This window comes from Eumetopias jubatus, unplaced genomic scaffold (genome assembly GCF_037043125.1).
Source record: "Eumetopias jubatus isolate StellerSeaLion01/CBP00866 unplaced genomic scaffold, mEumJub1_p1.0 scaffold_3, whole genome shotgun sequence".
Lineage (NCBI taxonomy): Eukaryota > Metazoa > Chordata > Mammalia > Carnivora > Otariidae > Eumetopias > Eumetopias jubatus.
In genome coordinates, this window is record NW_028274809.1 from 179,574,256 (window position 1) to 179,599,431 (window position 25,176).

The window sequence follows — 25,176 nt, forward strand, 5'->3', positions numbered from 1 at the left end:
CAAATACAAAAGTCATGATAATGTGATACCTTTACACTCATCAGAGTGGCCAACCCCCCAAAAAACCCCAGCAATTCTAAGAACACCCCAATATCACATGTTATGAAGTGAGGCAATGGGGACTCACCCACTGGTAGTGGGATGGTAACCTGCTAGAACTTCTTAGTAGGGCAGTTTAGTATTGTCCATAAAGTGGGAGGAGCAGTTCCTACTTATTTCCTACTTCTAGCAGTTCCGTTTCTAAGATTACCCTGGAGAAACTCTTGCGCAGGTGCACAGAGAGAAATGCCTGAGAACCTTTACAGCTGTTCCAACTGCTACCAAGAGGGGGGCAGGTGGGGGCAGGGGAGAAGCAACACAAACGTTCATTTCCAGGAAAATGGGTAGATTGTAGTAGATCCGTTTAACAAAGTACTATATCTCAGCTGTAATATGTAATGAACAACTACATTCTTGAACACAGATGAATCCCACGGACATAATGTGTGAAAAAACAAGGTCAAAGAATATCTGCAATACGATTCCATTTATATAGATCCAGAGGCATGCGACACTAAAGCAATTGGTCAAATAAGCCTTCACTGTTACTGTATAATTTGTACTTTGTAATATCTGGTTGTTGCATGGTTCGTTAAGCTTCAGGCTAACAAAATTAAGCATTAACTATGGTGCCAGGAGAAAAAAATCTGTGAAGTCAAAACCTTTAAAATCCATCTACAAAATTTTAGTAAATCTCCGTGTAGGAAATTAGAAAGATCATCTTAGGCGATCTTTAAAATGCCATCGGTAAATCAGACTTCATCCTGAATCCCGCCCTTCCGCAGGCCATCCGAGCATGAAATGCGGTCCCCTATGTGCATTAACTTGCCGTGACACCTGTCCGAGCGTCAGTCGCCCGCTGCATGCCTGGCCCACCAAAGCGTTCTGTCTGGACGGTGTCACTGGAGAAGGCAGAGAGACATGTCCAGGGCACAGATCTCAGCTCTGGTGTTTGGCGTTGGAGGGTTTGGAGCTCTCGTCGCGGCCACCGCCTCCAATGAGTGGAAAGTGACCACTCGAGCATCGTCAGTGATAACGGCCACTTGGGTTTACCAGGGTCTGTGGATGAACTGCGCAGGTAACGCGTTGGGTTCTTTCCATTGCCGACCGCACTTTACTATCTTCAAAGTAGAAGGTAAATATAATGGCTTTGTTTGGGGTGGAAGTAAAATGTCAACTTTTCCCCTCACTGTGCCGAAGCAGCTGCATACAGTGGGCTGTTAACTCTGTAAAGACTGAGTGTTTCATTAAAGTGCCAGGAATGGCTTAGGAGGGATGACGTGTCAGAATGTGGGCTGAAAGAATGAAATCATGTATTCCATATGGCAGAGGAAAGTTAATAATTTCATGGATCTTTTACAAGTACCTAATGCAAATGATAGACTCCAAGGGACAGGGCAGAAGTGACTGTTTTATTTATTTATTTTTTTCTTAAAGATTTTATTAATTTTTCAACAGAGAGAGAGATAGCGAGAGAGGGAACACAAGCAGGGGGAGTGGGAGAGGGAGAAGCAGGCTTCCTGCTGAGCAGGGAGCCTGATACGGGGCTTGATCCCAGGACCCTGGGGTCATGACCTGAGCCGAAGGCAGACACTTAACAACTGAGCCACCCAGGCGCCCTGTTTTATTTATTTTTAAAGATTTATTTATTGGGCGCCTGGGTGGCTCAGATGGTTGGGCGTCTGCCTTCGGCTTAGGTCGTGATCCCAGGGTCCTGGTATCGAGTCCCGCATCGGGCTCCCTGCTCCGTGGGAGCCTGCTTCTCCCTCTGCTTCTCTCTCTCTCTCTCTCCCTCTGTCTCTCATGAATGGATAAATAAAATCTTAAAAAAAAAAAGATTTATTTGTTTTAGAGAGAGAGTGAGTGCACGGGAGGGGGGTGCAGAGGGAGAGAGAGAGAATCTCAAGCAGACTCCCCGCTGAGCACGGAGCCTGACAATGGGGCTCAGTCTCATCACCCTGAGATCATGAGCTGAGGCGAAATCCAGAGTCAGCTGCTTAACCGACTCAGCCCCCCAGGTACCCCCCAGAAGTGACTGTTTTAACAGCTAGTTTCAATTTGTCTCACATCATGGAGAAATCTATACACAGGTTATCCCATGTTCCTATATTTCCTGGGGCATCTGGGCATGAAGTACATACGCAGGTGGCATATGTGTATATTCATGTATATATTTAGGGTGATAGAAGCATATGACAAGAACAGCGCTGAGGAAAAGTTCTGTGTATAGAGGGGTTTCTATTTTTTTAAATCATATTTAATGATAAAATAGCAGAGCAAGATTTTAAAAAGTAGCTAAGTGAAAGAAAATGCCCATGAACTTTGCCTTTTTACTTGGTTTTATTTTTTAAAAATATATGTAAGCAAGCTTTCATCGTTATGCATGTTAGAAACTCTATTACAAGTATATGTATCTTAGGGAATTTTTTTTCTTTAAAGGCTTTTTCATACCTCAGGATACCTCCAGGGAAACAACTATTTGCTTTTATGTCATTTTAAGAATCACTATCTGCCTCTGCTTTCTGCCTGTTTAATGCGTTTACAAATCTGCCGTAAGTTGTGGGTTTATTATGTTAAATATTGCCCGTTGGTATTTTATAAAATATAGTCTTTTCGCCACCGAATGGCAAAACTGTACCTTGGCCCCAGTAAAGAAAACGAGAGAAAATTTTAACTAGGAAGTTACCAAAGCATAATATTTTATGGGATTTTGTGTCAAGTATTCACGTCATTAGTGCACAATTTGTGCCAAAGGATAAAGAGAGAATACTTAGTTAAAGCCAGGAGAATTCTGATGATAATCAACGGAAATGTTCAGGCTTGGGTAGCCCACTTAGGTGCTCAAATAACGAACTTTCCTAAGCACCCATTTGAAGAACCAATGCTATATTTCTTTTCAGTCCCAACTTGTCAACTTTGGGCTATTTCAGAATTGCTCCTTCTCCTCTGGAAGGTTTCTCTAGGCACAAGGGGAGATTGTAGAAGGAGAAGAGGGTTGTGGATACCACTGGTGTCATTCTGCACATCTCTGTGGTTCTTCTCTCTCCATGGCCCCCTGTGTCCACTCCTATCTTGGGCAGCAAGGAGAAGATATGTCACATGGGTGAGTGTAGTTCTTTGTTCTTGACTGGGTTCATCTTTTTTTTTTTAAGGAGAAATTATTTTTAAGATTTTATTTTTAAGTAATCTCCACACCCAATGTGGGGCTCAAACCCACAACCCTGAGATCAAGAGTTACATGCTCTACTGACTGAGCCAGCCAGGCACCCCTACTGGGTTCATCTTTTTTTTTAATTTTTTTTTTTAAGATTTTATTTATTTGACAGAGAGCGAGAGCAGGAACACAAGCAGGGGGAGTGGGAGAAGGAGAAGCAGGCTCCCCACTGAGCAGGGAGCCCAATGAGGGGCTCGATCCCAGGACCCTGGGACCATGACCTGAGCCGAAGGCAGACGCCTAACGACTGAGCCACCCAGGTGCCCCCTTTTTTTAAATATTCTAATTTTTTAAAATGTTTAAAGATTTTATTTATTTGAGAGAGTGAGCAAGAGAGAGAACACACGCAGGGACAGAGGGAGAGGGAGAAGCTGACTCCCCTGCCCAATAGGGAGCCTGACACTGGGCTCCATCCCAGGACCCTGGGATCATGACCTGAACCGAAGACAGGCGCTTAACCCACTGAGCCACCCAGGCGCCCCTGGGTTTGTCTTTTTATTTTTTATTTTTTTATTTTTTAAGATTTTATTTATTTATTTGAGAGAGAAAGAGTGCAGGAGCAGGGGGGAGGGGCAAAAGGAGAGGGAGAAGCAGACTCCCTTGCCGAACAGGGAGCCCAACGTGGGGCTTGATTCCAGGACCCTAGGATCATGACCTGAGCCAAAGGCAGATGCTTAACTGACTGAGCCACCAACGCCCCTGGGTTCATCCTTTTATTTATTTATTTATTTGTTTGTTTGTTTTTAAAGATTTTATTTATTTGAGTGACAGAGAACGCACAGGTAGGGAGGAGAGGGAGAAGCAGGCTCCCTGCTGAGCAAGGAGCCCAACGTGGGACTCGATCCCAGGACCCTGGGATCATGACCTGAGCCGAAGGCAGACACTTAACCAGCTGAGCCACTCAGGCACCCTGGGTTCATCCTTTTAAAAAAATATTTTGTTTTATTACCCTTTACTCCATATTCCTTAGTGAAACCCAGTTATTTGAAAAATTAACATTCAACCTTAGCTCCAAAGTGGGTTAAAGGACCGTGGTAGATTTCCGTATAACTCCAATAGCTACTTCCCCAAATGCATCTTAGAAAACAGGGAGTAAGATGTTACAATTACTATATAGTTCATGGTGGCCGAAAAAATCTTCCCCCCTTAAAATTTTATCCCCCTGATTCTGCTTTTCTATATTAAAGATAATGTGTTCTCTACCTGCTGTGTACCCTGCACATGAGAGGTAATTTAAAAACTATGGTCCACTGACAATGCTTTGATTAGAACATGTAAAATTAATTTAACATAATCTCTCCCCATTCTTCATCCTGAATCAAAATCTTTATAAAATAAACAAGTTGCTAGAGAAATCTATTTTCAACATCAGGAACACTGATTCATGTTTCCAGAGGAAACGGGGACTCACATTGGGATTTTCTTATTCACGCGGAGTCATTGCTGACGATGCTGGTGGCTTTTCCTTTACTCCTATTGGAAAACAGAACAGTGGGGGTGTTGGGGAAGGCTCAATGCCAGCAGGCTCTCCGACAACACAATAATTCCACATTGAGAACAGAACTCAGAAGCCAGTGAGGAATGAAAATGGGTATATCGTGTTGTAAAAGAATGACCTGTTTAAGCCTACAATGTCAACTTGAGACAAATCTTCTTAGACTTAGGTCCGATTAAGCCTTCTTTAAGAAAGAAAAACAGAGCCAGGGGTTTTGTTGGTCTGTTTTTTTGCCTTGCTTGTTACACAACCTCACTGCCAGAGTCCTACCTTCTTGTTTCAACCCCCCCTCAGATGTCCCAGTGTAGCTGTGGCGTTTTAGGGACTCATGTGGGTTAATAGTGACTAGAGCCTTTAAAGATCGGATGTGAGCCAGTGCCTCTCTGGACAAGAGCATTTACAGTTATGGTGAAAAATACAGGCCCTCCTTGACTATAGTTCTGTGGAATGAATTGGAGGAAAATACCCCAGGGATGCATGTAATTCCATCCCCATCGTGGCTGGCCTGCTGCTTGACTCAATTTTAAAAGCCCATCACTGTCTTGAGGTGCAGTATCCACCATAGGCTGCTTCTCTAGTTCTGTCATGTTTTGTCCCTCTCTCATGTCGCCGTTAATAGTGATATTTCAACTATGAAAGCCAAGCATCTCTCCTAGGGAGGGAAGCAGTCATTTCTGACAGGGAAGCCTCGGTCCAGAAAGTGTTGCTACAAGGAGGGACTGCAGCGGCTTTGTGGTCAGGGACCCGGACCGTCAAGGGGTTCTCCTTGAGCTCCTGGCACACAGGGGTGCTCTGGATAGATGTTTGCAACATGGCTGAACAACAAAATAATGAAGGAGACAGATGGTTCCTGATGAGGGCAAAGTTGTACTTGTGGAGGAAGGCCAGCGTGGGGTGAATGGAATGATTCAGGACATGGACTCAGGCAACAAAAAGGAAGATCACTGAATTGCAATTCAGCGGGCTGAACTTCAAACTCTTTTTTTTTTTTTTTAAAGATTTTACTTATCTATTGAGAGAGAGAGAGAGCACAAGCAGGGGGAGTGGGAGAGGGAGAAGCAGGCTCTCCGCTAAACAGGGAGCCCAACGTGGGGCTCAATCCCAGGACCCTGAGATCATGACCTGAGCTGAAGGCAGACGCTTAACCTACTGAGCCACCCAGGTGCCCAAAACTCTGACTCTTTTATTAATTAGCCACCAAGACCTTGACTTTGCAAATGAATCTCCCTGTGTCTCATTCATAAATTGCTTTCTCCGCGAATTGAGAGAGCTGGACTCCAAGAGTCCTTTTTTTAAGTTTTTTCTTTTTAAGATTTTATTTATTTATTTGACAGAGAGAGACACAGCGAGAGAGGGAACACAAGCAGGGGGAGTGGGAGAGGGAGAAGCAGGCTTTCCGTGGAGCAGGGAGCCCGATGTGGGGCTCGATCCCGGGACACTGGGATCACGACCTGATCTGAAGGCAGACGCTTAATGACTGAGCCACCCAGGCGCCCCTCCAAGAGTCCCTGAAGTATCTTTCAACCTGAAGTTCAATTGCAGGGCTTCTCAAGGCTTCACCACCTCAGGGTAGTTCACGGAAGAATTATGGCTATAAAAGGCTCCTTAACATAATTGCTCATGAGATTACTCCTTTTTCTCCTGTTATCTATTATCTTAGCTGGCTTCCTGTTCCTGCTTAGAATCTTATCTGCATCTGGGTGGAGATAGGTTCAAAGGACCTCAAATGACTCAATGAGTAATGACCAAGTAAAGGTCATGAATGAAATCAAACGTTATTCTGGAAGCTGGCAGTCAAATGATGCTGGCTGCCTATAGGAGCATGAACCTTCTTCTGTTCTCCCTACCTATCTCCTCCACCTCTCTCCCCCCATCCCCTTAACAGCCATGCCATAAGAATGGGGATAAAGAGGGCGCCTGAGTGGCTCAGTCGGTTAAGCGTCTGCCTTCGGCTCGGGTCATGATCCCAGGATCCTGGGATCGAGTCCCGCATCGGGCTCCTTGCTCAGCAGGGAGCCTGCTTCTCCCCCTCCTGCTCCCCCTGCTTGTGCTCGCTCTCTGTCAAATAAATAAAAGAATGGGGCGTAAAGGAATGGCATTTGCTAGAGAAAAGTTTTCTGTGAGTGTTTATTCACATAGAGGGAATAGCTGGGAGCCATCAAGGTCATAACTAGATTTCTTGCTAGTTGATATGTGTGCCTTAGTCTATGATTAACAGTAAATACATCTCAAACAGTGGTAATAAATAAAAACTACCTTACCAGTGAGGGAAGATTGACTTTAGTGATTTAAAGCCTTCCAAAATATTTCACAAATAACACATTTGATAGATCTCTGCACTCTTGGAAGGCATTTCCCTTTCATCTCAGGAGAGGTATCCATTTGCTAAGATTCTGACTGCTTTCTGAGGTTTAATTTCATTAATTAAAGCTAAAGTTGGGACACCTGGGTGGCTCAGGTGGTTAAGCATCTGCCTTCGGCTCAGGTCGTGATCCCAGGGTCCTGGGATCAAGTCCTGCTTGGGGCTCCTGGCTCAGTGGGGAGCCTGCTTCTCCCTCTGCCTGCCGCTCCCCCTGCTTGTGCTCTCTCTCTCTCTGGCAAATGAATAAATAAACAAAATCTTAAAAAAAAATAAAAATAAAATGAAGCTAACATTAATTTTAATTTTAGATTTACTTTCTTGCCATGTTCCAAGTGCATATAAAGTTATTTAAAATCATATAGAAAAACTCAAGTTTTGTATTGGGCAGTTTTCACCCCTAAAATAAGCCCAAGAAACGTTTGACATGTTTATGCCCCAACCAAAAAAAAATGACAATTTCATATGCATACTGACGCGAGATAGGTGAACTACATTTTCACAGTAGAATCTGGACACGATGAGCCACCATAAAATTGTCTCTATGCCAAGAGCAATGGAATGTGTAGTGCTGAAAGGTGCCCATGATGCTGTGAAGGTGACGCCAGAGCCAAAGCAGCCACGATAAGTCTAGAATTCTACGTCCGTATGTTGCAGGGCATTCCTTCATGGAAGCACCGGAGATTTCAGAACTGTTTGTCTCCGTTAATAGTCTCCCTGGGGCCAGGACCTGATGTGATTGATCCTGGTATTCTCGGTACCCACCACTGTGGCTGGCTCTTAGCAGGCGCTCAAGAAAGGTTTGCGGATTGAACAAATGGAAGGCGTTGTTCATGGAGTTAAATTGTAACATTTAAGAGATGCAGAGGGAATCTCCTGTTGTGTCACCAAGCTCTAGCAAAGGGAGAAGGCCCTAGGGAAATGCTTAAAAGGAGAGCCGTGGGTGTTTATGAGATGCAAGAGGCATTTTTCAAGACACATACTGATTTTTTAAACCTTTTTTTTTAAAGGTTTTATTTATTTGACAGAGAGACACAGTTAGAGAGGGAGAAGCAGGCTTCCTGTAGAGCAGGGAACCCGATGCGGGGCTCGATTCCAGCACCCTGGGATCATGACCTGAGCCGAAGGCAGACACTTAAAGACAGAGCCACCCAGGCGCCCCTAAACTTCTTTTTTTAAGATTTTATTTATTTATTTTACAGAGAGAAAAAACACAAGCGGCAGGGAGGGGCAGAGGCAGAAGGAGAAGCAGGCTCCCCGCTGAGCAGGGAGCCCGATGGGGAGCTTAAGCGACTGAGTCACCCAGGCGCCCCAAGACACGTACTGATTTAGAGCCTTCTTAAAGGATGGTCCTCAGACCAGCAGCATCTGTATCACCTGAGAGCTTGCTAGAAACGCAAACTCTCGGGCTCTGCCACAGATCTACTGAATCAAAATCTGCGTTTGACCATCTCCAGGTGTCTCCCTCCTATGCAGATTCAAATTTTGAGAAATCCTTCCTGGTTAGAGCTTGGACTTTGGGTCTAAAGGACTCACCCTTTACTAACTAAGGGTCTTAATTTCCCTGGGCTTCAATTTTCTTACCTGCTGCATGGTGATTAACCAAGATAGCAGAGGGAAATGCCTTTTACAATGCCAGGCGGAGACACTCAACTGAGGGTAGCAGCACTCCTTGCTGTAAGTCTTTCAGCACTGAGAAAGTTCACATCTCAATGGTAGGGGCGTGACTTTGTTCCATCAATTTGCTTCCAGCTGGGACCACTGTAGCTGCTTCCTGGCATCTGAAGCTTACTAGACGGGAGTCACTGAACCCTAGGTCATATTTATAATGATGCAAAGAATACTGTGCTCATCGGACGCACACCGGTTATGCTTAGGATTTGTTAGACCTCATAAGGTGAGACCATGTTGCACTCAGAAGTCAGGTTCTCGCTACACATGTGGGGACATGTTCCTTACAACAGTCACATGTTGCATCTGCTGGAAATGGAGAGGAAAAAAATCCACTTTCTGCCCCACTCAGGGAGGTAGAGCTTCACCAAACCAAGATTAGGCAGCCAAAAAAGGATAAAGATTTACTCAAATATTGCTAGCCCTAAGGACTGGGAAAAACTTTGTGACAGTTTAATATATTGGTTTGAATCACCTTCACATTTTACAAAGTGCTTTCACATAATTACTTTTATCCAAAAGATGGTATTCTATAGCCCCCATTATATGGACAAAGTAACTGAGGCTCACAGGGGAACGTATTTGTAACTTTGTACGGCTGTCTACAGATTTTGAGGGGAAATCAGCATTTTGTACTAGCTGCCAAAGCTGTATTTGAGGCCCAGCTCTGCCACTAATTTTTTTAAAGCATTTATACAGGTTTTATTGAAAATCATCAGTTTATCATATACTCAAATGTATGCATGACTTTCTCATAGACTTTTTTCTTAGTCTTCTGTAGGTTTTTTGTTTGTTTGTTTGTTTTTTAATAGAGTATCTCCTGCCCTCTTTAGTCCAGATTTTATAACTACATTTAGGAAAGACATCTAACTCTATAGCATTAATTCTGACCAGCTTCTATTGCTTCGTGAAAACAGGTCATTATTGACATTTCTGGCAGAAACGTTGACAGGAGACAGGACAGGAAATGATATAATGATTCCAGAATTGCATATTTCCCCTATGCCCAGCTGTTTGGGGAATGACCTTACCGTTAGCCAGGAAATTGCCACAAATTTTTGTATGACCTTGTGTAAGTCACTTAAATTCACTTTCCCTTTTTTATCTGTAGGATGAGGAGGGTGAGAAGGGTATCTAGTTAATACTTCAAAAGTTTGTGGAATGATCAAGGAAAATAGTCCTATTACATGAAATAGACTATATATTTAATTTATTTATTTTAAGACTTATTTATTTGTTTATTTGGGGGAGAGAGAGAGAGAGAGAGAGCACGAAGCCGGGGGAAGCAGCAGAGGGAGCGGGCGAAGCAGACTGCCCCCTGAGATCATGACCTGGGCTGAAGGCAGATACTTGAACCGAATGAGCCACCCAGGCGCCCGGCTAGTATGTTTTTGTTTTTTTTTTAAAGTTTTCATCTTTATATATATTTTTAAAGATTTTATTTATTCATTTGACAGAGAGAGAGATAGTGAGAGCAGGAACTCAAGCAGGGGGAGTGGGAGAGGGAGAAGCAGACTCCCCGCCGAGTAGGGAGTCTGATGCGGGGCTCGATCCCAGGACCACCGGATCATGACCGAGCTGAAGGCAGATGCCCAACGACTGAGCCACCCAGGCGCCCCCCGGCTAGTATGTTTTAAAATGTAGCTGGGGGCGCCTGGGTGGCTCAGTTGGTTAGGCGTCTGCCTTCAGCTCGGGTCATGATCCCAGGACCCCGCATCGGGCTCCCTGCTGGGCACGGGCGCCTGCCTCCTCTCCCACTCCCCCTGCTTGTGTGCTCACACACACGCTCTCTTCTCTCTGTCAAATAAATAATAAAATCTTTAAAATAAAAATAAAATGTTGGAATTTTAGCCAGGGATGGTAAGACACAGACACAAAATGCTATCATGAAGGAAGAAGTTTTTATATTCACAGATCCCTAGAAGCAGGAGGCCTGGCTCCCCACACCAGGCCACTGGGAAAGTGCCAGAGCCAGTAAGGGGCGGGGGTGGGGGGTGGGCAGGAGCGAGAGGAGAGCATGGCCGACGCCTTCACTGTGGTTTTCCTGGGAAGGAAGGGACGAGGCAGAGCAATCAGGCTCAGCAGTTTCAGGAGTGGCTAGCGAGAATAACCTCAGTGGGCTCTGGGGTGTAGGGCCTGTCCGAAACTGTCCATACCTGGTCCTGGGTTGATTAGGGCAGAGGAAGAGCCTCGCTGTGTGAAAGCTTGACAAAGAAAGTAGTTGGGCGGCGGGGGGGGGGGGGGGGGGGAGGGTGTGGGCTTTGGACGTGTTGATTTGCATTTGGAAGGTGACTTGTTTGTTATCTCTGAGAATTGGTTAGCCCCGGAGGGCAGTCTCCCTCTCCCCCACCTGCCACAGCAAGGCTGCGGAAGCCGAGCACCGAGAATGACGCCGATAGGAACGGTGATGGTTAATTCAGTATGGATACCAGCTCCTTTGGTGTTTGCATACGTAGGGGCACCAGGCAGGTGCTCTGCTATTCCACTTCTCCGTAGGGCTTCACATGCTTATCTGATCTTCAGGACTTGTTTTCTCCTGGTAAATATTTTGTGTGGAAAGGGTTCAGGTTTATTTTTCACAGGGTTCACTGCTCCTCGGTCTGCTCATTGCCCAACTGACCACACATGCGACAAATCAGCTCTATCGAGTGTCCTCTGCGCAGTTTCCCTGCCTTAGACTATCTTTCCTCCTCAGGGAGACACACTCAAAGGACACTTTCTGGGGAAACTGGAATGCTGGAGCTAGCCATTTCAGAACTGTGCTGCTGCCGTGCATTTTTAGGTCATTCCAGAGCATTTGGAAAGCTCTATTGCTCTTCAATGAACTCGGGATAATTAAGCCGCCTTTCAGGAGCCAGCTGGTTTCACAATTAGGCTTTGGCCAGGTTTTTGTATGTATTACAGGAAAAATTGATTACCAAAGGTTGACATTTTGGCAACCCGCTGTGCTGCCATATGACAGGCACAAAGGAACCCTGTAAATAGTTAATTCACTTATTCACTAATGAGTGCCTTCATCAAAGCATTCATTAGATTTCTGGCACAGACTATAGGTCTGGGGACTGAGTGAGGCCAAGGACAGAAGCCTATCCTCAGTGGGTGTGCTGACAGTCATTTAGCAAACAATTAGCTCAGCATGATAAGTGCTATCTGGTGGTAAAGTTCAGCGGGGTAGGCAGACTTCCCAGAGGAACTGGCGCTGGATCCATCTTGAAAGATGGGTGGTGGGGCGCCTGGGTGGCTCAGTCGTTAAGCGTCTGCCTTCGGCTCAGGTCATGATCTCAGGGTCCTGGGATCGAGCCCCGAGTGGGGGCCCCCTACTCAGCGGGAAGCCTGTTTCTCTGTCTCCCACTCCCCCTGCTTCTGTTCCCTCTCTCGCTGTCTCTCTCTCTGTCAAACAAATAAAATCTTAAAGAAAAAAAAAAAAAAAGATGGGTGGAAGTTTGCCCAGGAGAAAGCCGGGGAGGCCATTTCAGACTACGGGGACTCAGGCAGCTCTACAAATTATTAACTGCAGGACTCTGGGCAAAATGCTTGACACATGAGCTCTTCCATCTGTAAAATGGGAATAATATCCTCTCCTTTCGGGGGTGGTGGTGAGAATTAAGTGCGTTCCTTCACGTGGAGCATCTAGAGCCGTGTCTGGTACAGAAGGCAAGGGCCTTAGAGCAGGAGGGAACCAAGGGCCTGAGGGAACAGCAAGCATTGTGCAGGGGCTGAACCCGAAGTTGTCCAGGGAGATGTGAAAAATCAGCCTGCAGGTGCCGGGAAGGGGGAGCTTGCCAAGGGGCCTGTGAGCTCTATGAGGAAGGTCATGAAGAAGGGGGAGCTGGAAGGCTAGTGAGACATGCTGAGCAGAGCGTACCCGATAGGGCCCGCATTTTGGAAAGATCTAGCAGGAAAGATCCTGTTAGAACCTGAACCAAGGGGACAGCAGTAGGAACAGGCCTAGAAGATATTTAGAGGGAGAACTGGTAACCCAGCAGTGGGGTGACTTGTGAGGGACAAGGGGTGTCAGGACGGCCCTGAGCGCCCCTGCCGGGAGACCTGATGGGCACTGACAGAGAAAGCTGCTTGCAGAGCAGGGGGAAAGATTAATGCAATCCGAGCCACCACCAATAGCCTAAGAATGTCGGAATGAGGAGGCAGTAGCCCCCCCCCCCCGCCCACTATTTTCTGTAGTTAAATTGCATAGTGCTGGTGTTGGGCACTGTATTTTAAGGGACGGGACAGAAACCGCGTTCACTGATTCTAGGGGACGGTGAATTGGAAGATGAGGGATCTTGAGATAAATTCACGTGGGCAATTATTTGCACCTGGAAAACAAAGGGAAAGAATATGGTCAAGGAGGGGGAGTGGGAAAGAGACAAGTAGCACCACAGGGTAAACTTTGCTATGGAATCAGATTTAGAGGCACTATGAAGAAGAAACTTCTTTAGGAGCTGCCCTAGAATGGGATAGGTTGTCCCACAAAGAACTGGCTAGAGGGCCACCTGGATGGCTCAGTCAGTTAAGCGTTCAACTCTTGGTCTCAGCTCAGGTCATAATCTCAAGGTCCTGAGATCAAGCCCCGTTGTCCGGCTCTGTGCTCAGCAGGAGTCTGCTTGAGATTCTCTCTCCCTCTACTCTTGCACACGTGCTGTCTCTCTCAAAAAAAAAAAAAAAAAAAAACTGGCTAGAAGTATCCAGGGCAGGCTGATGATTCTCTGCTAAAATGGTAGTAGAAATAATCCCAGCACTGGCTGGGAAGATAGAATAGGTAATCTCTAAAGCCATTTCCAGTTTGAAATCTGAGATTCTATGAACGTGTCGAAAGAGAAAGAAATATTTAAGCACCAATCTTCCTGATTTGCTACTGACTTAAATATTTTTGGACAACTGTTGGGCTCTGTGCTGGGCACTTGGGAACACAGCAATAAGACGACTTTGTCTTTGCCCTAGAAGGGAACACTGGTTAAAGTAGTAAATGTTATATATGTGGTATTAATGTTATTTAAACCAATGTATTTAATATATGTTAGAGTTAATATAATAAATATATAATTCTCCACCTAAATTAATATTTTAAAGGGTCCTGAGCAAATGCAAGGGATGCCACCTAACCCTTGCCAGGGACGGAATGACTTCTAAGCCCAGGCATAAAGCTAAGGGATGGGGGCTGGGGGATATGCGAGGACAAGTCCTGCTTTTAACTAACTTTCTTTGGATCAATATTTTTGGTTCATGTGTACCAAATATAGTCCATGTATATAAACCAGACCAGCCATCCTATTGGGAGACTGATTTTCTCTAGAACACAAAATGTGGAATTTTGGCAAGAGGGGCAGAGGGAAATGAAGGCTGTCTTCTATCTTACTACAGCCAGATGTTCTCATTTAATCCACGAGCAAACACCAAGCCAGCCTTATCTGGGGGTTTCAGCCCGCTCTGTAGGGCTCCTATAAATGTCCCCACTAAACTGATTCTCTGCTGTGTCGAGATCCTTCCTTGGCTCTGTGCCCAGGCTCTGTGCTCTTACTGCTTTGCTCAGCCTCCCAGTTCCTGGAGATCAGCTGACGCCCTCTCTCCTGTTTAAACCTGGACCTCAGACTCCTCACTTTGTTCTGCCCGCTAATGTTTGGGTTCCAGACAGTAGATCTGTCTTATAACTGTCCTGCCTGCTAATTCCAGCCTGCCTAGCTGCTCAGCCCTGACCCAATGCCTTCTCTGACCCGAAGCTCTGGACTCAACTCATCTGCGTCCTGTTTCTGCTCCCTCACCAGAACGTGCTCTTCTCCCACCCTATTCCCTGGGAAGAACTACTGGCGTATGTCTCCAAGCTGTGAGCGTTTGTGGAGAAAGGAGAAGCAGGTGGGAAGGAATGAAGCAGGAATACACATCCTAGTTAACAAAGGGGAATGCAAACAGTTGGGCGTGGCCTTGGTAGGGGGTGGAGCCACAAAGAGGGACCAGCCGACACTATTGTAGAATTATCTGGGATCCATTTATATCATCTGGGAAAATACCCATGTTATCCTACTGACAACCTCTATCCCAGATTCAAGTTAGGACTGGCAGAGTTTTGAGCCTGAGAGAAGGTAGCACTTTCCCCTCGAAACTTCCTATTCCAGCTACAGCTCCAATTCTATCCTGTAGGGGGTGCCCAGGTTCTTGTGGGTGCAGTAATGTCGCCTCTGCTTTGTCCTGTTCTTTCTGCTTCTGCTTCCAGTGCCTTCATTAATTCTTACTGGGAGTGGGGGAGGGGCGGGGTGGAGGCGAGGGTCTTCCTTTGCCCAGGGTGGCGAGCCATCCAGCTTGTGGTCCAGTTCCCCTAGACTTCTAAAGCAGATTCACACTAGAGTGCTCATACCACGTGGGCACATGCATGTAGACACAGGTGGTTCTCCAGCTAAGTACACATCTGTACCATTCTCACCATGCAGACACCTCTACACATCTCTCTCTCTCCCTCTCTCTCTCTCTCTCTCTCTCTCTCTCTCTCTCACACACACACACACACACACACACACACACACACTCACATTCACCATGCAGGTACCACACACTCATAGACACCCATACACCCATATACAACCATGCAGGCTCCACACCAAACTGCACCCACACACCACTCACCACGCGAACCTCACACATATACATAATAGCCAGCAGAGTCAAAAGCCAGACTTAGAGACCAAAGTGTTCACAGACAGAAATGCGGATCCACAGGGGCGCCTGGGTGGCTCTGTTGGTTAAGCGTCCAACTCTTGGTTTCGGTTCAGGTCGTGAATTCAGGGTCGTGAGATCAAGCCCCGAGTGGGGCTGTGCACTCATTGTGGGGTCCGCTTGAGATTCTCTCTCTCTCTCTCTCTCTCTCTCTCTCTCTGTCCCTGCACTCTGCTTATGTGTGTGTGTGTGTGCGCGCTCTTTCTCTCTCAAAGGAAAAAAAATGTGGATCTACTGCACAGGAACAGTTGAGGATTTCCGCTCATCAGCACCAGAATAAGGAGTATTTCACACTGGAGCAGAGAAAACTTGGCTTCTGGCCTCCTCCTCAGTGCCTCTCACGGCCCCGGATTACAACCAACCACCACACTGTCCTCATTGTCTACTAGATGTACTTTCAGTCGCCTAACCTTTGGGGTCTTCTAGCTTGCTAAGTACTCCCTCAGGTGGAATCTGGGTTCTGGCACATTGTGACTCCATAATGATCACTCCCCTCCTTTCCTTTCCTTCCCCTTCCCCTTTCCTTTCCTCCCTTCCTGTCAGAGTGTAGACCTTGAAACCTGACTTCTACTCACATCGCAGATCTGCCATTACTTGCTGTGTGACCTTGGTCTATTACTTAACCTCTCTGCTTCAGTTTCCTTATCTTTAAAAGGAGGCTGATAACAGTATCTTCCCTGAGAAAGGTTAGAGGAGTTGATATAGGAGTTAGCTTAATATTATTGTTGTTTGCTCCAAGCTGCAATTCTAGCCTTTTTTTTTTTTTTTAAGGTTTTATTTATTTATTTGACAGAGAGAGAGCACAAGCAGGGAGAATAGCAGCAGAGGGAGAGGGAGAAGCAGGCTTCCCACTGAGCAGGGAGCCCGATGCGGGTCTGGAGCCCGATGCGGGGCTCGATCCCAAGACCCTGGGATCATGACCTGAGCTGAAGGCAGCCGCTTAACCGACTGAGCCACCCAGGCGCCCCAATTCTAGCCTTTTAAGACTGCTTCGAATCCTGACGCGGTAGTCTTTATATTAGCCACTCTCCCAGCTTAGCATCACCCAAAAACCTTCAGCATATTCCCTGTGGTCTCTGTGGGATTTCCTTCTGTAGAGGCGAAGACATCTCCCACCCTCCCTCACTCCTGCCCCAGAATTCCAAATCTGGGAGGATGGCTGCACATCCTCGCTTCCTTGCTTTATTCAGCTGCCTTCAGGGGGCACTTACTCCATGCCAGGCCCCACGCTATGCAGCGTCTCACTGAATCCCCAGAAGGACCCTCTGAGGTAGGCACTATAGTCCCATCCATTCTCGAGATGAGGTAACTGGAGTTTAGAGAAGTTCCGTAACTTGCTCAATTTCATGGCTAAGGTGGTGGCCATGGCAGGATTCAAATGTCAGGCTGTGGCTCCAGAAGCCAGTGGATTGCCTACCCACCAAGGACACCCCGTAGCTAGTTCCCGGCGAGAGGAAGGCGCCACAGCAGTGCTGACTCCCTTCCGAGTCTTCCTGCTGCGACCAGATTAGACTTTGTGTGTAGTCTTTTTCCTAGTTTGTGCCCGTGCTCACGCTGTTTGGGCAAATGCCTTTCCTCATCACCCCCTGTGTCCTTCTCCCTTCAACCTCCACCTCAAATGCCACCTCTCATGCGAAGCCTTTTTAATCTCCTAACCAGAAGGGACCTTTTTCTCCATCCACCCCCCCACCCCATTGCACTTGGTATTTTCCTTATTGTGATTTTTGTTTCTCTGGCTTGTATGGGGGTTACTCATGTACTTGTCCTTTCCCACCACTAGATTATAAACCCCGTGAAAACAGAGATTGAGCAGTGTCTCTCTATCCCTTGCCTAAAAGAGTACCCTGCACAAAATCTGTGCTGTATAGGTGCATGCTGAATTAGTGAATTTTTGTTGGGTTGAAGGAATGGTTGCAAGGATAGGACCACAGGGGCTGGTTCACCATCCGTGGTACCATAACTGAGTCTATCTGGTTGGTTACCAGACTCACATTTCTCCTTCTTATCCAAAAGCATAACATGAGAGAAGTTGTAAGGCATCTTAGGAAACTCATCACAAGAGGGTCTAATATGGCATTTCTTGCTCTCAGGAATCATGCTTGTTCCTGATGGGAGCTTCTTTCTTTAGTAAGAGCTTTATACCCATCTCTTCAATGATCTATTCTAGAATTTACCTGGGGTGCAATTGCTACCAAGCTGACCAATGGTAATTTCTGGCATGTACCGTTTTGAAATTTGGGACATTTCCTTAATCCCTAGGCTTCTTCCTGGTCTTGTTTTCCTTCCTTCTAAGACCACATCTGGTCCTTTCACTCAGATGTTCACATTATGAAAAATCTCAGGACCATTCCCAGTGTTCCCTTTGGCTTGTGGAAAACAGCGTATGTTTGAAAGGTGAACTGAGAAATCAGAATATGATAAAGATGACTCTGGTTATTCTGAACATTTGAACAGATGTACTCTCTGAGGATTTTCTATCCTCTGAGTGGTTCTGGGCTGAGTCCTCCTCTTGGTAATTAATGACTTTGAGATATGGATGCGGCTGCTAGTCTTGTCCATAAATCATCCAGCCATGCACGACCACCGTCAGCAGAAAAAAAAGACCTCTCCAGCTCCTCAGCTGCTTGCTTCTGAAGAGTGGCTGGACCGCTTGGCCATTTCTGTGATGGCTCAAGTTTCTGGGTGTTATGAGCAACTCGGTAGAAAGTGCAAGGTAAACATAAAGCGCATTTACTGAAAGCAGCCTGAATTGCAAGTGCCAACCTTCTGGAGATAGCTGGGTGTCATTTGGGTTATCTGTATTCCAAAACGGGTCTGAGGATGATTGCTTTGGAAAAAGTCCTGCTTTTACATGTCTTACTTTATTTGAAGTCAAATGGTTGAGATGAGGAGTGGAAATCGTTTTCTAACAATAAGTTATTTCCTTCCCGGAATTTTTTTTTCCTGTCAGGATTTTCTTAGTTACCTGGTTCCCCAACCACACATACCCTGCAACTCCACTGCACCTCCTTAGCTTCTTAAAGTATTTGTGATGATCTTTTATTACTAACTTAGCTGATGGGTCTTCTTCTCTTCCCACGTATAAATCTTGACTCTTCCTTTAATCAGTATGTATGTATGTATGTATTACTTTGTAACCGCTCTTATATCTCATATCTTTGAGTTTATTTTTCCCATGTGTAAAAGTTATGTTCTCCACCACAGCAGCCTGTGAGGACCAATGCTATCATCGAAACATTTATGCCCCAATTCAAGTGGAGTCCAGGCAAGAACCAGACTTTTTCAGGGGCCCCACTCTCGATATTTCTGAGCTTCCCTGGTGGTGCTTATAACTATCTCCTCATCTACCTGCTGTTATCCTATGTTTGCTATGCGGATATGGCTTCTAGAAGAGGCCCCCTGCATACCTCTCCCAACAACACTGCTGTGCATAGGCTCCTTCCACTTAGAATTCCAGTGCCATTGTCTCTCCCTCAAGGTCAGATTCCCACTCCTGCTGGCCTCAGATGTCCCTGTCTCTACCCTGTCTCCTTCTCTCCTCCCTCTCTGTGTTAACTGCGGATAGGCTGTCCGAAGGATCCCCACACTGGTAGCAATTTCAGTTCACCTGTGGGTAGGTATTTCCCACAAAATGCACGCGCAGCCAGGACGGCGAAGTCAGGATATGGTTCATGTTGGTGCCATATTGGGCCAGGACCCTGCAGTCCTCTCTGACAATTTAAGGAAGGCTGATGCTGGGACCAGGTCTTGGCCTTGGGCTCCTCTCTCTCTCTCTCTCTCTCTCCCCACCCTTTTTGGGGGTTGATTGCAGGCTGGGAAGGACAATAGTGCCCATTCTGCAGTCTGGCCTCATCTTAGAGGTTCAGGGGTGATAGTAGTAGAGGGGGGCGGTGTGGGCATGGAGGAGGATGAAAGGGGATGTAGGGATGCAGGGAGGCTGTCAGGGTGCCAGTTCCCTTCGGAAAACTCGACTCCAGTGAGAATTTGTGAATGTGAATAGACATTGACGGCATCTTTGCCGTCTAGCTCTGTATGCAGTATGTGATTTTTCAAATGAAAAAGGATATTTGGGGGGCAAGTGTGATACCTAATTCCATCCCCCTTCACAATAAAAGTTTGAATTCCAAGCCTACAAGTCCAGTAAAAAAAAAAAGTCCTTTTACAGAAATCCCTGGCTAGTTGATTTTTTTCTGCTGGTGGTGGGACTTTCCTGCTTTCTCTACAGTTTGCTCTGAACTGCCTAGTCCCTGGGGCCACACAAGAAATTGAATATTCTTTGGGGTGCTGGGGAGGCTCAGTGAGTTAAGTGACTGACTCTAGGTTTCGGATCAGGTCATGATCTCAGGGTTGTGAGATCAAACCCTGCATTGGGCTCCACACTCGGTGCAGAGTCTGTGTGAGATTCTCTCTCCCTCTGCCCCTCTCCCACTAAAATAAATAAATATATCATAAAGAAGTTGAATATTCCCATTTCTGGAGGCTTTGATGAATCCTTCATTTTTTTTAATGGCCGTGTTTCAAAACAGGCATGCAAAATTCCTGGGAATTTAACAATTGGCTCTCAGAGCTGATATGAGCCAGGGCAAGTCAGCCCCAGCATATAGCTGGCTATGGATGAATGTACTCTATCTCACCTGCTAGACCGCAGATCGAGGAGGGCAGGCTCCAGCCTCTAATTGCCTTTGTTTTCCTTTTAGCATCTTACACATATCAGATACAATATGACAACAGGGAAGTCAGCGAAAGAAAATATGCTTCCTCCTTTGAATCTACCTCATAGGTGACCAGATTTTTCCTATGGCTCCAATTTTAGACTACTTTTTCTCACCATCACTAGTACATTTGTTTCATTTCTCCTGCTACATATTATCTTTTTATAGCTTAGAACTCAATCTTACTCATGGTCTTGAACTCCTGGGAGCCTCATCATTTCTTGATCTTTTCAATGATGGATAGTTCGCCTCTGTCCAGTCAAAATTCACCTCACTGGCTATGGGTGTCTCAGATTCCTCCCTGTCCAGAAACCCTGCTAGTTCTGTGTTTCACACTTGGGATGTATCAGTTCCCTTCTATTCTCGCCTTTCCTCAGAGTCCTCTCTTAGAATTAAGGTTGTGTTCTCCTTGAGAGCTTGTGCCTTATTCTTTTTATCCTTGTAATTCTGACAAGTAGCAGAGCACCAGGGGAACAAGACAGATTCCGTGCAAAGTGCTGGATGGATGGATGGATGGATGGATGGATGGAGTACACTAGAGGGAAGTCAGAGCTCGCAAGAGTCATTGATGACTTTGGTCTTTAGCACTGGATCCAATATTTCTCTTAGCCAGTGCAGGAGAAACATTAATCTGTTCATTCATTCATTCATTCATTCAACAATATCATTGTTCAAGGCACCGGAGAGGCAGCAGAAATCAAGACAAAGTCTTTGTCCTCATGGAGCTTGGGTCTAGTGGGAGTGGAAGGACACAGGAGGGCACAGGGGGCTGAATGTTTGTGTCCCCCCACCTCCAAATTCATATGTTGAATCCTAATGACCAACGTGATGGTATTCAGAGGTCGGACCTTTGACAGGTGATTAGTGAAGGGATTGGTACCCTTATAAGCCAGGAGCTCTCTGCTCTCCATCATGCGAGGGTACAGTGAGAAGTCTGCGACCTGGACGAGAACTCTCACCAGACCCGACTGTGCTGGCTCCCTGATCGCAAAATTCCAGCCTTCAGAACAGTGAGAAATTTCTGTTTGTAATCCATCCTGTCTGTGGTACTTTGTTATAGCAGCGGGAACGGACTAAGACATGGGGACGGCGGAGCAGCCTGAAATACACTGTGTATGTACTAATCATCCTGCCTCTATGGATGTGCATCAGCCTTCCCTACCTTAACCTTTTTGGTAACGTTCCATCATGGCATTTCTTTTGCTTTCCATACTGTGTTTCATTGAATCTTGAAGAACTATAGTCCGACAAACAAGGAACCAAGTTTGGGGCATAGATGGATTAGACGGAGATTTTCTCAGTATATTTCAGAACTATAGGAACATTTGGTTTTCCTGGTCCATTAGTTTTTACTAAAGGTAATTCTTCCTAAACCTACATAGGCTCATGGCAATGCTTAAAGGAGAATGTAGACTTGCTCTACTGTACTAAGGATTATTTCCTATAGCCCCTAATGGAAACATAGGTTTTAAAAATTCTCTTCCTGTAGCCTACTGGCTAGTGGCCATGGGATTCAATCCAACCAAACACACATATCCATCCAGCGGTGTTATGTCATCTGTTGGCCTTTTCCCACACAGAATGTTCAACATATTCTTAAAGGTGCAAGGAAATTGTTCGTGTTTATTTCTTTGTGAAGTTTTTTATTAGATTAAACACCAATATGTGTTGAATTTAAACTGTCTATGGTAACTTTTTGATAAATAATAAAACAAATTCTAAGTTCCTGGAAAACAGAAACAGTAACTTATTTTTCTCTCTCTATTGCATGGTACTTCCCTAGCTCAGAGCATGGCAAAAATAAGGGCTCTGGGGCGCCTGGGTGGCTCAGTTGGTTAAGCGACTGCCTTCGGCTCAGGTCCTGATCCTGGAGTCCCTGGATCGAGTCCCGCATCGGGCTCCCTGCTCGGTGGGGAGTCTGCTTCTCCCTCTGACCCTCCCCCCATCTCATGTGCTTTCTCTCTCATTCTCTCTCTCTCTCAAACAAATAAATAAAATCTTAAAAAAAAAAAGGGCTCTGTAAGTTCATTTGTTGGATGAATGAATTTATTTATTCATGAATAAATTCTTTATTCATGAATGAACTTATTTATTCACTCATTACTTTTCTTCCTTTCCTTGCATTTTATCTGCTGTTTTCTTTATTCTTTTGACTCAGTAATACTTTTCATATCATTTTCAATAAGAGAGCTGAATAAATTCATATTGACCTGAATTGAAAAGAGAAATGGAAACAGACAGAAAATCTTTAGCAAATTGGACCGAAACTCTCCCCGTGAGTTGCAAATTAATCCAGTGAAATGTTCCGGATGTTTTGGATGAGGGAATTCTATCCCAGACAGGTCACACTCTCTTACTAACCTCGGGTCTGGTTGAAGGAAGATCCCTCTAAACCAAAACATCCTGCGACTTTAATTTAATTATGAAACAACATATTGTGCCAGTAAGTTGGGCTTCAAGATGACTTAGCAGAAAGTCTCTGGTTTGATACTGAAAACAGATGCCATCTAACGCAATAAAAAGGACTGCGTCAGGCCAAACTGTCAGACAGGTACAAACAAGCTAGAGGAGGCTTTTTTTAACATGATGTTAGGAGCGATGAAAGTGTGTGTCATCTGGGGTTAAACTTTAATTTCGCATCTTTTAAATATAAACTACACTTGCTATCTGCACAGCAGGTAGATCATCTAGCCATCTCTACTCGCTTGCCTTACTTTTTTGGTCGGGGAGGGGCAGAGGGAGAGAGAGAGAATCCTAAGCTGGCTCCACGCCCAGCATGGAGCCCCACACGGCGCTGGGTCCCACAACGCTGAGATCCTGACCTGAGCCAAAATCAAGAGTCAGATGTTTCACCGACTGAGCCACTCAGGCACCCCTTGATTGCCTTACTTTTTGAAATGCAACTTATTTTTAGGTTCTGCCAACTCTTCTTTCTTATCTTTTATATTTCTCTAAATGTCTTAAATTTGAAGGCAAGACTGAAGCAGAAAGGCAAGTAGGCAAAGATGGAGCTGACGTACATGCTTGTAGGCCATGCAGAGGCCTGACCAGGCCGCAAACAGCAGGTCCCAAACCAAACACATCATGTTCCAACACAAAAACAAAAAACACGTCCTTTCCGGCTTTCCTTGTGTTGCTAGATGCCTGTTCCTCTGTCTCCAGTAGCATTTTAGTGTACCCATCTTGTGCAGTTCTATTGTCATTCATGCATTTGCCTACTTGTTGAGGAAGACTCTGTCTTAAACCTGGAATGGGATGGCAGATTTGATGGGGATTATTCTGGTTTCCTGCATAAATAGGGGCTCAAAAGATATTTGTTGAACTAAATTAAATCCTTATAGTTTCACAAAACTTACAAAATCTGCTTCTGATGAAACAACCACCTTCTACATTGTGGAGTTAGTTTTGGATACAAATGGATTCTCTTCTTTTAAAAGGACAGTTGTGCAGCTCAGGGAAGACCAAAACAAAGGGGTCTGGGGCTCTGTGCTTGGCACATTCTTCTTTTTTTTTTTTTAAAGACTTTATTTTTAAAATTTTTAATGTAATCTCTACCCCCAATGTGGGGCTTGACCTCATGACCCCCAAGATCAAGAGTCACATGCTCCACTGACTGAGCCAGCCAGGCACCCCTCTGTACATTCTTGATAACTGACAGAAGAGTCTTTGTTATCCATTTGACCTTGTACTTGGTCAAGCACATATTGATGTAGGGGGATTTCCTGTTGCTACCACTGTTTGCTTGATTCTACTCTGGCTTCAAATACTTTGCGGGTGGAAATTACCTTGGTTCCTCCCAGTTACCAGATATCATTTTTGGGCCCTCCATTTTCCTGGGAATGCCACTAGCCTGGAATTTGAATGGTTTCCAAATAAAAATCCCTCCCAAACAGGAAAGATAGCCTGGATTTGTAGTCATGGTACCTGACCCTTTTCCGTCCTGATGACCTCATAGGAAGCCAAGCTCCGTAAACTGAACCAGCCATTAATGTAGAAATATTCACAGAGATCTCTCTCATCTCATAAGAGTCTGATAAAAATGGGATGGCATACAAATTAGCCATTGTCAGAAAATCACTGGTATAACAAACAACCATAGATCTCTTGGTCAACAACCATAAAGATTCATTTCCTGCATCTGTGAAGTTTAGCTGGTCTAAGCTGGGCTCAGTTGGGGGACTCTGCTGATCTCGGCTAGGGCTCTCATGCATCCGGGGGTCTGCTGGGGGTTGGCTAATGTTAGGTGGGATTGGTTAGGGTAACTTGGTTTTTCTCTACCTGCCCACCCCCTAGGACCAGTGACTACCTGGGCATATCTTTTTCATGGCAAAAGCAGAACAGAACAAACTGGATCCCACAGGTGGCTTTGTAAGCCTCTTCTTACATCATGTCTTCTGACATCCTATTGTCCAAAGCGAGTCACATGACTGAACTCAGAGTCATGGGATGGAGAAATACACTCCTCATTTTGATGGAAGGAACTGCAAAATCAGGTGTCCAAGGGCTTGGTTATAAGAAGTCAAGAATTGGAGCCATCAGTGCAATATGTCACCGTTGGAAGAACATTTAGGCAGTGACTTCCATTCATCCCCTCTCCTTTCTTAAAATTTTGCGTAGATTTTCATGTCATCCATGATATACATAGAAAACATTTACCCAGGCTTGGGATTTCTTGTGGGTTGGGGAAGGGAGCAAGGGGAGATGGGGAGACCTTCACAGATGATCACAGCTGGGAAAATAGTTGTGAAGGGTGTGGAAAGGGCAGGAGGGTTACCAAATAATCTTTTCAGTGGAATGTTGGATTATGGTCCTTTGCGGGACTGAGTTATCCTACAGAGGTGAAAGCCCTTATGTTTCTAGGCTATTCGACAGCTCTGGGAAGGCAGAAATTAACTTGTGCAAAACTCACAGTAATGCAGGTGATTCCTGTCTATAGCAATGCAAGCAATCCCTGCTCAAGGCAACATAAGAAAATTCTGTC

The 25,176-nt window shown here is 45.5% G+C and overlaps 1 protein-coding gene across 2 annotated transcripts in view; it reads left to right on the forward strand.

The window, feature by feature from the left end:
- The first annotated feature begins 960 nt into the window (after positions 1-960).
- The window catches only part of CLDN10 (claudin 10), a 106,256-nt gene continuing 82,040 nt past the window's right edge, over positions 961-25,176 (forward strand). Inside the window, exon 1 of one of the 2 annotated variants that reach the window (XM_028112084.1) lies at positions 961-1,174. In XM_028112084.1, the coding sequence (XP_027967885.1) occupies positions 961-1,174 (214 nt within the window). The remainder of the gene's footprint in view (positions 1,175-25,176) is intronic. The other variant, XM_028112085.1, reaches the window with a different exon arrangement.